Source organism: Pipistrellus hanaki (genome assembly GCF_964339955.1).
Source record: "Pipistrellus hanaki genome assembly, chromosome: 14".
In the NCBI taxonomy this organism is placed as follows: domain Eukaryota; kingdom Metazoa; phylum Chordata; class Mammalia; order Chiroptera; family Vespertilionidae; genus Pipistrellus; species Pipistrellus hanaki.
The window spans coordinates 9191152-9208898 of NC_140516.1; the positions used below are offsets into that span (position 1 = coordinate 9191152).

Consider the following 17747-nt stretch of genomic DNA (forward strand, 5'->3'; position numbering starts at 1 on the left):
TCTCTCTTTCCCTTCCTCTCTGTAAAAAAATCAATTATATATATATATATATATATATATATATATATATTTCCCACACACACACACACAGCCTGGCAGGCGTGGCTCAGTGGTTGAGCATTGACCCCTGAACTAGAATCATGGTTCAATTTCTTGTCATGTCACATCCCCAGGTTATAGGCTTGATCCCCAGTTGGGAGCACGCAGGAGGCAGCCAATCGATAATTTTCTCTCATGGTTGATGTTTTTTTCTCTCTCTCTCCCTCTCCCTTACTCTCTCTCTGAAATCAATATAAACTATTTTTTTAATCACAGCACAGGGACTTGATCAGCAGGCGGCCTTAGGCAGGTTACCTAAGCCCCTCTGAAACCCAGTTCAGTGGCCTCATCTACTAGTATTAAGTGGTACTGATAACACTAGCTACGTCATAGGGTTGTAATAAAATTGTCCCTTGTTTCCAGTGGGTACACTAAGCACACTACACATGTACTGTGCGGGGTGCTGCCTTGTGCTGCTATCAGTGACGCTCATAATACTGCCAGGTTATGCTGCCCACACTCCACACCCCCAATCCTCTCAAACAGAGGCTGCTGAGGGGACCTCCTCTGAAGGGGACTGGCCCTGGGCCTAGCCTGGGCCATTCTTAGGAGATTCTCCAGGTGTCTCAACAGTAGGCATGTGTGTATTCTGCTCCTTCGTTGATACTTACCTAGAAATCAAAATCATTTTGACTTAAGACCAAAGGTGATACAGCCTCATAGTCAGGATGGCAAAGACCTTTTCACAGAAAACCAGCCCCAAGAGAACAGGTTGGTGGCTGGGGCATGCAGGATGTTTGCAAGAAAAACCTGCTGTGTTCTCCTGTCTCGTTCACTCTGCCCTCCCTATCTCCCCACCCCCAATTGCCTCTGAGCCAAGTATTGTGGGATCAATGCATGGATCTTATCCCACCCCACCCACCTCTGCTCCTTCTAAGCACTCAAGCACTCTTCAGTCCAGAGTAAGGGAAGAGGAGAGGGCCCCACCCCACCCTCCTGGCTGAGGACAGAGCACAGCACTGGGATCATGAAAACACTCCAGCTCAGCCAATGACCAGGGCTGACTGAGGCATGTGGACTTACCAGACAACAGTCCAGGATGGTGGGTTCAGAATGATTACTGAGAAGGCAACAGCAGATTCTTTCAAGCCAATCTCACCCCAGACAGTGGAAAATGTAGTTTATCCCTGCAGTTTCTCTCCTTCCTTTATTTTCCCTTTTCTCTTCCCTCCCTTTAACAAGTATTTATTAGACAAAACCTAGGAGCCAGGCCCCAGGCTGGGCACCTGGACATCAGCACCGAATAAAAACTGGTCCCTGCTTCCCAAAACCTCTGGCTCTGGACAGAAAGAAAGACTGGTGTATATAAATTTAAAAAGCAGAGGGGCAGGGAGGGGTATTGTAGCCATGGTGATTAAGGCTGAAGGGGGTAAGGCCTTAGCCACAGTGTTTGTATCTAGGGAAGGTGCCCCAGCTCTGAGCCCAGGGAAGAAAGTGACAGACAGCTGAGAACAGAAAGGTTAAAACAGACAGGCATGGCAAGGAGGGCAGCTTGCCAAAGGAATTAGCACAGGGCTCTGTGCGGCTGGATGGAGCACTGACTGAGCAGTTGGGCAATGGGAAGATGCACAGAGATAGGCTAGGGTCAAGCCCCAACGCACTCTCCTTATCGATAAAAGAAATACAGACACCACACTGAGGACAATGGGAGATACTGATGCTTCCTAGAGGGAGAATATGAGAATGCCCAAGAGTGGAAAACGGATTCAACGGACATAAATTGGAGGTGTATGAGCCAGGATCTCAGCCCAGTGAGGGCTTCCTCATTTGAGGATTACTCTGCAACTACTACCCTGTTTCCCCAAAAATAAGACAGTGTCTTATATTAATTTTTGAGAAGGAAACTTGTAAGTAGGTCTTATTTTCGGAGGATGTTTTATTTTCGGAGAAACACGGTAGTATATTTCCACAGCTGTGGCCTTGAAATCCAGCTCCCGGGTCACTGGGCTGCCAGAAGTGGCTTCCATTTAGAGACAGAGAGGCAAAAGGACACAGTAAGGGTCATGGGAGACGTTTTATGCCAGAGCCAGCACTGGGCACCACCAGGGCACTCTGTGGCCCTTGTCCCATTAGTCTTCCTGATGACCCCACCATCATCAGTTCATAACTGAGAACAGTGAGGCTCAACAGGAGAAGTGACTTGGCCAAGGTCACAGAGCTATTAAAGGTGGAGCAAGAATTTGAACTCAGGTCTTCGGACTCCAAGCCCAGTGCTCTCTGCTCTACACCATGTTATCTCATGCAGGGGACAGTAAGCACTATAAAAAACACAAGAAGGAGAAGATTAACGAAGCCAACAAAAGTCAGGACAGGCTTTGCAGAGACAACGAAGGGGGGTGTGAAGTGGGCCCGGAAGACCAGTAGACTCTGTGAGCAGTAAGGAGTGGTGATGAGGTGAATGGTAAGAAGGGATAGGAAGAGTGAAGAGTCCCAGTGAAGACTAAGAATGGCACATCCATGGGACATTTATACAAATGTAACCTAAGAGAAGTTTAATCTAAGTCTCAGGAGATTAAGAGACATGGAGGGTAGAATGAAAGGTCTGACACATGTACTAGCATAATCTGAATCCCAAAGAGGAAAGAAGAATGAAGAAGAGGCAATAGTTAAAGAGTGAGTGGTGGAAAATTCATTGAAAACTCATCATAGTGAAACTGCACAAAGCTACTCAATGTCTCATTTTGCCAACCAGAGAGAAAAAGCAGATTGCCTACAAAGAAGAAACAATTAAACTAATGGTTGACTTCTTAGCTGCAACAATTGAAGCCAGAGGACAATAGGATAATATTTTCAGTGTGCCAAGAAAAAAAAAATAACTGCTTAATTAAACTATCTTTTAAGAAGGGCAAAATAAAGACATATTCAGAAAAAAAAAATTGGGAGTGGATGACTAAGGGAATTCCAGGATGTACTTCAGGTAGAAGAAATATGATCATGGATAGAAAAACCTGAGATGCTAAAAGGAATGATAAATAGCATAGATATAGTAGGTCAACTTTTAAAAAATATACATATTGACTTACAAAATGATTGTAGTGGATAATTTGAGAGTTTAAGAAACTAGAACCATCTTATCGGGGAAAAAGAGGATTGGAGTTTAAATAAAACTCAGTTGGGTTAGGAAGAGGGTAAAGATATATATTAACTTTAGAATATGTTAAGTACACATGTTAAATTACCCATGTAAACCCCAAAAAGACAGGTTTGAGTGTGGTATAACCTCCCAACAACGGAAAAGAAAAACTACAATGAGAAAATTGTTTTCGATGATGCATGAAACAAACTAATGACTGAAAATAAATAACTGAAAAATAACTACACCATGATTCCATGTATTAAATTGAAAAGCCCACAAAGTTCAACACTACAGTTTTTGGAGATCAACATAGTAACAGTAAATAAAGCAATGAAATGATGGACAAAAAGTCAGGATGAGGATCATATCAGGTGGAAGGAAGAGGGCAACGATGTGAGGAGCACACTGAGGCTCCCAAGCTGGTTTTCCACTCCCTGAGCTTCCTTTATTCCCTTCACATGCAGATGTGCAAACACTGTACATATTCAGCGTTTAACATTTAAAATATTTTAATATTGTTGCTCTGCAGCTCCCCACATATCGCTGGTGGGGAGTCATTCAAAGCGGGTCCATGTCCTTTGGCGGATGGGGAGATTATCACCTGGAAATAAATGGTCACTAATGAGCTTTAACTGTCCAAGTGGGCTGAGTCTCCGGAGCCTGGTTCTCAGCACCAGCCCACTGGAGAAGGTCTGGTTTACTTCTTCTTGGGCACGCCAAGCATCAGCAATGTTTAACATCTTCTCATGCAGTTCTAAGAAGTAGCCATTTTGAGATTCACTGAGAGCTAGGACAGACAAAGAACTTAAACGTGAGTTTTACATCTAGAAACTCCCTGTATTTTCAGGGGAACAGAGTTTGAAGGCGGGGTTTTGTAGGCCTACTTCAGAGGGATGGTGGGTGGGTCCTGTGAGAAGTCCCTGCCAGGAGAGAAAGAGCTCTTCTGAGCTGGGCTGGGCTGGGGCAGGGGGCTAGAAGGACTGGAAGGAGTGCCCTCACTACTCTTCTGCACTCAGAGAGACTGAGAAGGTAGAGGAGTCTGTTTTGTGGAGAACTAGCAGGTGCTGTGTCTGCGTAAGAAGACCACCGCCCAGCAGAAATGGTATATATGGAGAGAGAACTGTCTGAAGATGGTGACTGCCAGCCTCCACCTTCCCGTGAGCACGGAGGGGACCCAGGATTCCTAGCATGTTCCAGTGAGGGGTTTGAAACATGGAAAGCGTCCCTCCTGTGTGGCTGTGGGGACCAGAGCCTGACTCAGCCTTCTGGAGAGCCACTGGCACCACTGGTCTAATTAAGTGCATGCATATCCTCTGGCCCCACCACTTTAATCTTGAGGTCGCTTACAAAGAAGTCCTCATGTAGGTCCATAGGGACCCAGTGCAAGGAACTCAATTGATACCAAGAGTAAGTTGTGGGGGTGATGAGTTGGAGGCAATCTGGGTATCCAGACTCAGGGAGTGGGTTGAGCAAAATTAGGTGGCAGCGGCCTACAGAATACTGTGCGACGATTAGAACCAGAATACCAGAGGTGCCCGGAGCATGGGCCTCACAGCTAGTGCTCAGTGAGATCAAGAAACACAAGTGAGGATGTGAGGGCGATCTGGCTGCGACATCTGTCACCTCATTGATCGCCAGGGTTGATCCGGCTGACCTGGCTGGCTAGGCAGGTGTCCCCCTCCTCCCTCACAGATCCATGTGCGTCCCTCCCGAAGCTGCGAGCTCGGTCGAAGAGGATGACTTTCCCCCAAGAGGAGAGGACCGGTCTTCGGTCAAGGGTATACGAGTAGCTGCGCTCCCCTGCTAGAACCTCCAAACAAGCTCTCAAGAAACACAAGTGAGCCCTAGCCGGTTTGGCTCAGGGGATAGAGCATCGGCCGGTGGACTCAAAGGTGCCGGGTTCAATTCTGGTTAAGGGCACCTACCTCGGTTGCAGGCTCCCTGCCCTGGTTGGGAGCATGCGGGAGGCAATCAATCAATAACAGTGTTTCTCTCTGCCTTTCCTTATCCCTTTTACTCTCTCTAAAAATCAATGGGAAAATATTCTTGGGAAAGGATAAATAAATAAAAGGAGGTGAAGATCCATTTTTATTAAAGAAACACAAGTGATATTTAACACTCCTCACCTTGCATGCACACGTATGTAAGTGCAGGGTATGAGGGGTGGATTCTGGAATTGGTGGTGGTGGCAACATCATTTTTCAATCTCTTCAAATCACAAATAAAACCGGGCAGAGCAACTAAAGAGCAAAGCCAAAAGTCCACAGATAGGTTTACAACAAAACTAGGTGCCGAGGGATCTCCAGGATGGTGGTGGGAACAAACCATCAACACAGGACTTCCAAGACAGCAAGTGCTTCGTCAGGAGGAGGAAGAGGCCATCAGGTGATGGAGGTGCTAAGAGCAGCGAACAGGAACGCACTGGAGAGCAGGAGCCAACGTGAGAACACACAGCTGAACCGGAGGAGGGCTGTGCCCTTCCCATCCCGGGTGAGCACAAAGCCCATGGTAAGACACTCCACGGCCACCTTCCACCACTGGGAATGGGATCAAAATTCAGGAAGATAAGCACAAAGAAAATAGAGAAGGAGAAGGGTCAGACCCCTGTGGGGGAGGGGAGCAGAGCCTGGCCATCTCCGGAAGCAAGCGTCCTTAGTGAAACGTTAATCTTTACCTGAGCATGCCCTGTCCATTGTTCCTGTGCACTGATAGCAAACCTTTAAAATGTCAAAGATCCTTCTCAGCCTTTTGGTGAAGAGCGTGTCAAGTGTCAGCAATTTTCCTTCTTAGCCTCAGAACAATTACAGGAAGCTCACGTTATCTCGTTCCCCGCACACCATCTCTACTCCCACTCGTAACTGTTCGATGTTAACTATCCCGCACCCACCAACGGCCAACGGAAAAGCACTGCTTTGCTTTCTCCTGCCTCCTTAACCCGCCACCAACGGATTTCACGTTTCCTTATTTCCTCCTTTGATTCTAAAAAGAACTGCCACGCTGCTATTCCAGGAGCATTTTCTCCGTCCTTTGAGATTTTGCTTCCTCAGCCCTTGGCTCAAATACACTCCTTAAGCCTTTCTTTAGATTTGGGATTTCTTCCGCGGACAATAAGACGGATTCACATTAGTGTTATCCAAAGCCGGCCAAATGGAGTGAAATAATGCCAGGAAAGCAATGGCAGCTTCGACCATGGTGGCTACTACTGCCAGGCTAGACACAGACCAAGCCGCAGCCTAAGCCACACAGGTCGAGGGGTGAGGCAGAAGCCAACAGCCGCACTTTGGAAACTGAGGCAGAAAGCAGCACACAGATCAGGGCTCCTGATGAGGGCTAACGGGGGCAGGTGCACCTGAGACAGCCCGAAGGTGCCCAGGCACCAGGGGCACTGGGCATCAGACTCAGTCCGACTAACTGCTGCGCCCCCTGGCGGGCCTCTGTAGAAAAAGGCAAGGCCAAGGTCGGGACAGGCCCGAGGGCAGCAGCCCCTCCCCTGTGGTTGCACAAGGTGAGGATGAGAAGGCGAGGAACAGGAAGATGAGCACCAGCATAGCCCAGTCCAGGTTTACGCTCACTCTCCCAGTGTCACCCCTTAATATGCAAGCAGGCTGGGTTTTTTGTTTTTGTTTTTGTTTTGTTTTATTTTTTATTTTTAAAATATATTTTATTGATTTTTTTTTACAGAGAGGGAGAGGGACAGAGAGTCAGAAACATCGATGAGAGAGAATGTGCCCGCAACCAAGGTACATGCCCTTGACCAGAATGGAACTTGGGACCCCTGAGTCCTCAGGCCGACGCCCCATCCACTGAGCCAAACCGGCCTCGGCCTAAGCAGTCTGTTTGCAGCACAGCTCCTGACACCTCTGCTACTGCTGTGACACACACTCCACAGATGTGCTACCTGACCTCCCCCCCACTCACCCCCTGCAGCCCACACAGATGCTCGCAAACACTGCCAGCGGCTTCACATTTGCTATCAAAATAGTTACTTCATGAGCAGCCCCTCTGAAAGGGAAGGGAAGGGGAGGAATGGGAGGAAAGGAGAAAGGAGGGGAGGAGAGGGGAGGGGAGGGGAAGAAAGGGGAGAGGAGGGGAGGGGAGAGAAGGGAGGAGAGGGGAGAGGAGGGGGGAGGGGAAGGGAGGGGATGGAAGGGAAGGCACTTCAAGCATACGTTTAAAGGATGCTGTCCCATAATGGACCCATAAATCCATGTGTTAGCAAACCTGGAGCAGGCCTGGGATTTGGTTCCCAGCCCCTCCTCCGCCTCCATGCCAGTCCCTGAAATCATTAGCTCAGAGCTGAACCTCAGTAACCAAATGAGCTCCTTGGATTTCTGTCAGGGCTTCTCCCCGAAAGGAAAGAAATGCAGGCAGCCCAGGCACGACCTTTTACTTTTGATGGGTCTCAATTCATCTGATGTGCATATTTCTCCCCGCTCTCACTGCGGCTACGCCTCGCTGGCTGACAACTCCTCCGTTACTGCCTCGCTATTCCTCATTCATTTCCGTGACTTTTCTTTCTTATTGCCGTGCTTTGCAGACGGGATCATTAAGGAGGCTGGAATTATTAAGTGCTTCACTCTCAAGAGTTTCTCAAAGCATCGGAAAGCCACGGAGATGGTGATGAATGAGCTGGAAAGCCTTCATTTTTATAACTCCAAATGAAACTCCACCTCGGCTAACTGCTGAGACAGGGCTTCCCTGGACAAGCGTCTTGTTCCAGATATATTTATGCACCAGAGGCAGTTTCCATGCCCACGACTGCCTGCTCCGAGCTGACATGCCAGGTTCAAATCACTAACTGAGGGTGCAACTACCAGCAAAATGACTTCTGAAGCATCTACACAGGACCCTGTGTAGCCCTACCCTCCACTGAAAGTATGAACTTAGCACCTGATTCGGCCAGGCTTGCTGATGTGCTGTCAGTTCCCCTGGGAAACGACAGGTTATTCCCTCTCCGTGGTGGCCATCGGTTGGTCTTGCCCATCTGTCCTTCCGCTGAACAGGGGATGGTGACCTTCTTAGAAAACCACACCTTCTCACTCAGTCTATGCAGTTGCCATGGTTGGACTCTGCCCCACCACAGGGAGGGTCATATGACTCAAGCCTAGCCAATCAGAGAGCGCATTCCTCTGGCCATGGTGATTGGTTCAGGAGTGGGCCTGTGTCCAAACCAGACCCAAGAAGCCAGAGTATGGGACTAATATTGGGATTCTGAAAGAAAGGTGTGCTCTCTCTGCTGCTGGCTTTGAGCTGGGAGAACGCAGGCATGGAGCCACAGCTGATGCGATGCTTGAGAATGAAAACATCATGGGAGTGACAGAGCAAGAGCTGGAGTGAGCCGGGTTCCTTAGCCTGGATCAAGCAAGGCCTGAAGCTGGACCGACCTTTGTTCTTTTCAGTCCTATGATTTATTATATTGATCTGATTTTCTTTTAACTGAAAGTGAATGTAAATTATGCAAGGGCAGGGAAATTATCACTTTTGTTCTTTCTCACATACCCTGTACTTAGCCCAGTACCTAACACACAACAGAAACCTAATATTAATAATCAGCCAATTAATTATTTAAATGCCTTACACAGGGAGCCTGTGTAACCTGCCCAGGTAACTCAAAATCCCAAACACTGCAGGGTCCTGCTTCACTCCATGTGTTGCATGAGGACTTGGCAGTGTCTGGAGAGTGGGGGCCACCTTCAGGAATTCTATGGGAGGGTCAGTGCTGACCTCAGAGGAGCGGACACTTGTCCCGCCAGGAATAAGGCACGGCAGCCTTTCAAAACAGCTGCCCCAACAGCTGCCCCGTGATCTGGAGGAGGCTGGGTGTCTCCCAAAGGGACAGCCATCTCTTCATCCTCAGGGAGACACCCTGGCCTAGGGAAAAATTACCCTCCCCCCCAGGGCAGTTACTTAACCTTTGGGGTCTCTAATCCTCACCTGTGGGGTGACCTCAGGCCACACTGCATCACGAATAAGAACATGGACTCTGGAGCCAGACAACCAGGGTCTGAATCCCGCCACCCCCCCACTTACGACCAGTGAGCCACAGGCACACAGCCTCCCTTCTCTGTGCCTCAGTCCCTCAACTGTGAAATGGGCTAATGCTGGCAACAAGTGCAGAGAGACATGTGAGGATTAAATAGGTTAACACAGCGTTTTTCAACCGCTGTTCCGCGGCACACTAGTGTGCCACGAGATGTTGCCTGGTGTGCCGTAGGTGCAGACAAGACAAGAATTTTATAATTTTTCACTATTTTGTTTACTTAATATTTCATAATAAAGTAATTATAAAATACTTTCTTTGTGTTTATTTGATTCCTATTCAAGAGAATTACTTTATATATAGTCAATATAGGCACAGAGTTAAATTTTTTAACATTTTCTAATGGTGGTGTGCCTCGTGATTTTTTTCATGAAACAAGTGTGCCTTTGCCCAAAAAAGGTTGAAAAACACTGGGTTAACATGTGTGAAGCACACATAAGAGTGTCCATGCTCGGTATGGTTACCTCTCCCGGAGTAGCGTGAGAAATAAATGCAATCTTGGAAGCTTCGTGTTCACTTGACACAGGTCAGCACAAAGTAATGTTCAGTAAATGACCAGTGAAAACACAAAAGCCAGCGTGACCCCACAGGTGCAGCCAATCCATCACACCCCCGGATACCGACCAGTGGCCCCTAAGGAGTGGAACAAGGTCAAGTGGCCTCTGTGACCTCCAGATGGACACAGCCCCAGACAGGGTGCAGGGCTGGGAGCAGAGCAGGGGGCTGGGTCTCAGCCTCTCTCATCCCCTCCGCCACACCCCCTCAGGCAGGACCGTCCCTCACCACTTTCCCAGGCCAGATGCCCTCTGGCAGAGAAGCAGGGAGACAGGGAGGAGACAGCAACGACCTAGATTTCCCCGGAGGGACTGAGTTAACTAAACAGACTCCACCGTGGAAGAGGATGAAGTTAAAACAGCTTTGTTTACTGTTACCCTTGCTTCTTAGAATCCAGACAGAAGATAAAAAATCAGTTCTGTGAAATCCAAATCATGTGGGTCCACCAATCCCTGTTCCTTCCCCACATTTTAGTTACCCACCCTGAGGGCCAGAAACCAGAGAGAGCTAGCTCATCAGAACACCCACACTGAAGGCCAGGTCCCTGGGAGACAGAGGGTCTGGAGTCAAGAATGCAGAACTATAGCCAGAAGGATGGAAAGAGTTAAATCTTGTGGCCACTGATGCTTTCTTAAAGCAGAAAATCATGTCACTCTTCTTTGTGACCCTTTTTTGAGACTTTATAGCCAGTGCACCATTTTTTTTTTAAAAAAGAAGAAAAAAGATTCCTTTATTTCTTAGCTGGAACAGCTTAAGCAAGAACTTGAGGGGAAAGTAGGTCGACTGACCTACTTTTGTCCTGTTTAGAAATGTCGCATTTGGGATCAGAGCTAGTGGGAAATTTCCATTCCAAATTCTGTGCGCGAGGAAAATGGCCAATCTGACTTGACACGATGGATGGGGACACACTAACAATCCTTCCAAATAGCCCGTGAGTTACCTCGTGTGGCTTTGAAGGGACATTTCAAAATGAGTGCCCTCTCATGATGAAAGAACAGGCAGACTTGTGCTTATTTTTAGAGTAAATAAGTATCATCCTCCTTCGTGTGGAGTCATTTGATGTCGACCTCCTCTTTCCTTCCAAGTGAGAGCAGTGCATGAGCGTGCATCTCCAAAGACTATGGTGTTCACTATTCCGCGTAACAAATAGAAGCGTGTATCACATGCCACACATGCTCTAACACTCTTTAACATTAATGCACCCAGTCCCCATCACACCACAATGAAGTCAGTATTATTACTTTCTCTACCTCTGGGTTCTTCAACTTTTCCTTGTTTAACACAGATCTATCATAGTGCCTGGATCCACACTGCCAGGTCCCCATTCTAGCTGCCACCTCTAGTCACCAGTTTCCTATTCTCCTACTGACCCTGGGAGCCAAGGACAGGGCCTGGGCTGGCTCTCTCTGCCCCTCAGCCTGGACTCCCTAGCTCCTGAGAATCATCACAAAGACCAGGCCAACATGCAAGACTGCAGGGCAGCATGGTGGGGGGGAGGAAGGGTATCGCCATGGGCAGCACGGGCCAGCCAGTCCAACCTCGTCCTGGCCATGCAACTCAGAGAGGAAGTGACCTCCCAGTGCATGTGGTTAGGGGTCGAGCCTACACTCCACTCCCACTCAGCACTGTCTCCCAGGGCACAGCCCTTCCCACCTCTCTGGGGGCTCCTTTCTGCAGGACTCTGGGAGGGCCATGCAGAGGGGTCACCACTGCCCGCACCTCAGCCCCTGGACCAAACGCTCCCAGCAACAGAGAAGCAAGGCCAAGCCCTCAATCCTCAGCCCACAGACTCCCACACCCTGGCCAACCTCTGCAGTGCTCCTGACCCCTGAGCAAACTCTGAAGGCTCCGCAGGGCTGTGGGCAGGCCCAGGGTCCCGGAACAACGGCACAGAGCATGGCACAGCAACGCAGATGCCAGAGCAAAGCGGCCAGGCCCCGACTCCCAGCCCCTGAGCAGGGCCCTGCAAGACGTCTTCCAAGGCCAACTGCCACCCACTACGTGGCTCCACTCCCCGCCACGCCCTGAGGGCAAGCCTCAAGACAGCCAGGGGGCTGCAGCCCAGACAATCAACCACGGGCCACACGGTGACTGTCTTCTAGAAGCAACGCTCAGGAAGAGAAACGGGTTCCAACTGAGCCACTGGGCAAAATGATCAATTTTAGATATATGTTAAAGTCCAAAAATAGATTCCCCTCTCCCCCCTGCCAACCCGAAGCTGAGCTTACACGCACTCCCTTTTCTCCAGAGTATTTTTAGATTACTAGAAGTCTCTCTTAAAACCCCTGGACCGTAACAATGAGCGAAGGAGAAAAGAGGAATGACCTTGCCACTTTATCTCGCTTTTTAACAGGGGAAACTTTATCAAGAACCTCGAGGCAGCAGCAGGAAGCTAGATCCCCGCCCATCTCCCCAAACTCTGCTCCCCCGAGGAGTGACCCCACTCCTGGCGGTGGACCTCCGATGCCAGGAGAGGTAAGCTCTCACACTGACATGGCTCGTTCAGTGGGGCAAACCACGCTTGTGGGCTTGAACTTCCTAAGCATCCGTGAAGTCCATGCTGTCATCTGAGTTCCACAGATGAGGATTTCAGAGGACACAGCCAAGGCCACAGAGCCACTCGATTCTAGAGCAGGCCGCACCGTCAGCTCCTTGTCCACACTGCCCTTCACCTTGCATTCCCAGTCAGGTTGCATATGAGAGACAGCAATCAATGTTTCTTTCTCACATTGCGCGCTCTCTCTCTCTCTCTCTCTCTCTCTCTCTCTCTCTCTCTCTCAAAATCAATAAAAACACATCCACAGGTGAAGATAAAAAGAAAAAGTTAAAGGTAAAGGTGAGCACCTCTGTCTTTCCTTCTCCATTGTCTGCCTCAAGCCTCAGAGCAACCTGTGTCCTGCCCGACCCCCACCCCACAGAACTGATAGTTGCGCCACACAGGTGCCTAAGATGTTAGTGCTACGCTTATAAGACTATAAGAAAGTGTGGATGAAAAAGAATGCGGCAATTCAAGCGGGAACTCTCTGAGGGCTACAGAGACATGTAATGGAACAAGGGTGAGAGGCAGTGATCCCGGGACCAGCTCCCGGGAAGTGTGGCTGAGCCACTCAGGGAAGCGGACTGTCTTCTTTCTGAGCATAAAGAGCCAGTCCCTCTCCTGTGGGATGTGTGGAGGCCAGGGGGTAAGAAGGGGTCTAAAAGCGGCTGGTGGATGTAATCGACTCTACTCCCACAGCACAGGTGCCAAGCTGGCTCTGGACAAAGAAACCTGGGCAGCAATGGCACACTCCAGGCAGAAGCCTTGGGAACCGGCATGAGGTTTGCCACTCTTTTCCCTTTGTCATGAGACCACTAGAGTTTCCAATAGACCATTCAAGTTTCCAATAGACCATTAGCATTTCCAACAAAGGCAGCTCCTTCAGTCTGGGGCCCATATCAAATTCCACATGCAAATGGGTGTGTAAGAAACCTCTGGGTTGGTGGAAGTCGCTGAGACTTTGGGATTATTTGTTACTGTGGCAGAACCATGCATAATCTGCTCACACACAGGGACACCGTAATTGAGTTGAAGAGCTCAACAACAGTGCAACAGAGAAAGACAGTGAGTTTCCCTTGCCCTTGTTTTGGGGAAGATGAAAAGCAGAAATAAAATCTTCCATCACCACTTGTTAGGCCCCAATAAATTTAATTTTAAAAATAAATAGAATTTAAAACAGAAAGCAGAGGCTAGGGTTGAATACAGAGATGCTAAGGCATGGGTACGGCTCTGGCCCCAATGAGCACATGGCACCCAGGAAGGCTAGCCTAACCTCTCACATGTGGCTCTGGGTTTTCTCATTGCTCTCGGCTTAGTCTCACTCATGGGGCCCTGAGGGGACTCACACACACACCAGGGTCCAATGCGGAGAAGCAAGGGCTGTTCTTTGGAATCTGAAAGACTGGGGTTTCATCCCGACTCTGGCCCTTCATTTCTGCTTTCTCCCATTCCTCATGGATACTTCCTATGGTAGGCTCAGGGGAAATTGACAACGGCCTGCGTTTCACAGGCTCACAATTAGATAGGAGGACAGACACCAGCAAAAAAGGAGATAAATGCCAGTTGGTGAAGAATATTAAATAAATACAGTGAATTGAGAGAAATTGGTAAAGGCTGCTTAGGGTAAGGGTTCAGGAAAGGTTTCTCTGAGGAGGAGATATTTCAGATGAATGTGTTAGACATGAAAAAAAAAACTAGGGAAACAGCAAGTGCAAAGGGCTTGAGGTGGGAAAAAAAAAATGGCTTGTTTGAGGAACAGGAAAAAGCCAGAGCTGGGAAAACAAGGAAACCATTGTGGTATGAGGCCAGAAGCAGACCGGTCATCGGGGCCTTGTGGGCCCCAGCATGAAGTTGGAAGTTCATTGCAAGTGTGAAGGGAAGCAGGGGGTCATGGGCAGGGAGCACCAGGACCTGGTTTCTGGTTAAAAGAGTCTCAGGATGCTGTGCGGAGAGTGGCTTGTTCAGGGGCCACAATGAGAGAGACAGACCAGTGAGGACAGTTGCAGCCTGCTGGGGCTCTGTGACCTTTGTGTCCTTGGGCAATCCCTTAACAGTGCTACGTCTCAGTCATCCCATCTGTAGAGTGTGCCTACTGTCTGCACTTCCTAGTTCACAAACTCTTTGGGCTCCTGGAGGTGGGTGGGAATGAAGGTGCACATGACCTTGCTCACCCCTGCATGGTTCCTTCTAATCACTTTACCTGCCTTTCCTGGAGCTAGAGCAACATCCTGAACTTGCCTGTGAAGGTCTCCCAGAATCACAAGACCCCATATTCTTCAATGCCTACCGTGACAATGGGTTTGTCTCTCCTTCTGGATGGAGTTGAGAATACCTGGGAGATGGCCAGGAATCAAGACAAATGCATGAGAAATACAGGGTAATGTGGAGGCCAGTCAAGCTTCCAGGAGGCCAGCAGAAAGGAAATAGAGGCAGATAAAGGTCAGACAAGTGCTAATTATGGCAAGAGAGATCAATCCTGACCAGGGGAGTCCTCAGGCAAATCTGGGCTCAACATTGATGAAGGAGGGAGCAAGGCCAAGACACAACTTATTCAGAGAACCTGACAGCCTGACCAGGTTGCTGGACAGTGAGAGACCACATGGAGCAGAGAAGAGCTGTCTCAGCGGAGCCTACCCTGGGTAAACCAGCCCCAGTTGACCTGACAGCTGTCTGGTGACACATGAGCAAGCTCAGCTTAGATCATCTGAGGCTGGCCCATCCCAGAAGAACTGCCTAGTTGACTCAGAAACTCATAAATCATGAATGCTCCTTTATTTTAAGCCACTGAGCTTGGAGGTAATTTGTTACAGAGCAATCACTGACTGATACAGAGGGTACGATGGCCAGCGGCCCTTCCTGTTTCCCTGTAGCAGGCCTCCACTAGCATCACACTCCTGCCTCCCTGTCCGAGTCCTCTACATGTTCAGCTCACTGGACTGGGTCATGAGCTATGAACTTGTCTCTACAAGTTCTTTGTGACCTTAGAAAAATGTCTTCCCCTCTCCGGGACTGTTTTCTTATCTGTAAAAAATGAAGCAACGAAATACTTCCAGGAGCCTCCCAGCTCTCAGGTTCTATGTTTGGGTAACTCTGACCTCCTCTTGCAGCCATTCTGTCATTTACTCAGCAAGCATTTGCTCAGAGCCTGCTGAGCACCCGGCCTTGGCCAGGTCTAGGGACACAGGCTCAGACAACAAGAGTCAGATCGGGCCCACCGGGAACTCCTCTGACAGCTCACTGTCTTGTGAGTGTAGAGAGGATGCCTCTGAGGAGCTCTTGGTGGCCGAGGTGAGATCAGTGGGCAAGAGCCATGTTCACCCCTTCCCAGCAGAAAGAGGGAGGCACACTCAGTACCCAAGTGCCTCAGCCTCGGAGCTCCTGCTCAGAGATCGGCCTTGGTGTCCTAAGGCCTCGAGAAAGGTCCCTGTGTATTTCATGCCCCGAGGAAATGAGAACTGGGCCTTGAACTCAGCACACTCGATGCGCACGTAAATGACAGGAAGGGGACCTTTGTCCACTCAGTCTCACCCAAGGGAGCCAGGAGTGCTGATCCTTACCCCTGGGAGACGGGCCCATCTTTATGGGAGAGTGAAATGAGCAGTTGTAAGTCCTTTACAGCCCTGATTACAGCAGCCCTGTGGGACCTCCTCCCAGGCTCCGAAGGAGGTGGGCCTGTGGGAGGGTCTGCGGGGGACCCAGCGCCGTCCTACCGTGGAACCAGGGGGCGATGGACTTGGTGTTCCTCTCGAAGCCAGCTTGGCGAGGCAGCTGCTCCTCCTTGAACCAGCGGACTATGACTTCTCTGGAGACGGGACGCAGAGGGCGCTCCCAAGTCCTGCAGAGAAGAGAGAGGGAGCGAGGGAGAGTCAGGGGGGAGGGGACGGACGGAAGGACGGAGGCCACTGTGAGGACGAATAAGCACAGTGCCCACACTCACGCCTGCGGAGAGGATGCAACGAGAGTCGGGTACTCGAAGACACTTTGCAGATTGGAATGTACCAGCTGTGACTCTCGTTCCCCAAAGAACACTGTGATCACTTGCTTTGAAGAGAGCCACCCAGGTGGGGGTGGGAAAGAGGACGGGCGGGGTGTCTGGGGGAAGGAAAAGGCACTTTTTCCCTCAAGGATGGCCAGGTGTGAGTGTGAGCGTCCATGAAGAAGGACCCTAATGTAACGGGAGCAAAATTATTAATGTGTGAGGGTCCTCCATCCCCCCATACACACACACACACACACACACACACACACACACACACACACACACACATATACACACACACACCCCGAGAAAGAGAATTCCAGTCTGTCCCTCAGGTGGCCCCTCCCCCAGCCTTCTCAGGGGACACCTGCCTTCGCCAGCTGCTCCCTGCTCCTGTGTGGCAGAATCAGGACAGTGAACAGAGAGAACCCGACTGGCTGTGACTATGGCTGTGGCTGTGGCTGTGGCTGTGGCTGTGGCTGAGATGCACCACCGAGAAACAAAAAGGATAAGGACAGAGCAAAGTTGGGGGACAGAGGACGGGGACAGAGCAGTGTGCTGGCTGACTTGATAGATTTGAAGGGGTCTGGGGAGGGGCTGAAGATAGTGAGTGTGAGACAAAGAGAGGCACTTGAAGAATTTATGGGTCACGAGCTACATAGTTTTTATGTTTTCTCACAATCAAGCCCAGATTTTAGTGTGTTTGTGTCTGAACTGCGGCTCTTGAATGTGTATAGAGGCTGGGCCACCGAACAGCCCTGTGGCACTGGAGCTACACCGACAGGAAGCACAGTTAGAGCTGGATAGCACGGAACACGTACTAGGCAAATGGTGACAATGGCATGAGGTGACAATGGCAAGGCCACGTGCCCTGCTCTGTGTGGTAGCTAGGCGAGAGTACAGCAGCTGACCAGCAGCCTCCGGCCCGGCCTGAGCAGCCTGTCACTGCCACCCTCCGATGGTGCTGGCATTTAGAATTCACTGTTTTATTTATAAAACGAGCTGTCCCTGCACGTATCCTGCATTTGCCCTACACGAACACTCAGATGCCGAGTTCAGCGCTTCCTTGCAAACCCCAGGATGAGGTCATATATTCACTTGCCCTCAGATGCATCCCCTCACACACATACACAGCAGCGAGCAGTGTGACGTGAGGAAAGGGTCACACGGAAGCCAGCGGGTGAGGTTCCATCGCAGGCTTACAGCCACCAGCCTGGAGTTTGTTCCCAAAAATCCTCCTTCCCCCGCCCCCCTCCCTGGGCAATTCTGCACCCCACTGCCAGCTCTGCTCCTGCTGACCCCACTTTGGGGTTCCCCTCGCAGTCACCTCGGAGGCCCTGCCTCTTTGTTACCAGCACACGGCAGCCCTGCCCAGCCTGGTATTCCTCCACACTCCTGTCCCCAATCAGTAGCTGCTCCGGAGAAACGTGTCTGGTTGTGAGGACTCATGTTCCTTAGAAGG

General features: G+C 49.9%; 1 protein-coding gene across 1 annotated transcript in view; it reads right to left on the reverse strand.

Moving 5' to 3' along the window:
- Positions 1 to 17747, reverse strand: part of SH2D4B (SH2 domain containing 4B) — a 72692-nt gene that overhangs the window by 6162 nt on the left and 48783 nt on the right. Inside the window, exon 6 of the mRNA XM_084904125.1 lies at positions 16017 to 16141. Within this exon, the coding sequence (XP_084760251.1) occupies positions 16017 to 16141 (125 nt within the window). The remainder of the gene's footprint in view (positions 1 to 16016; positions 16142 to 17747) is intronic.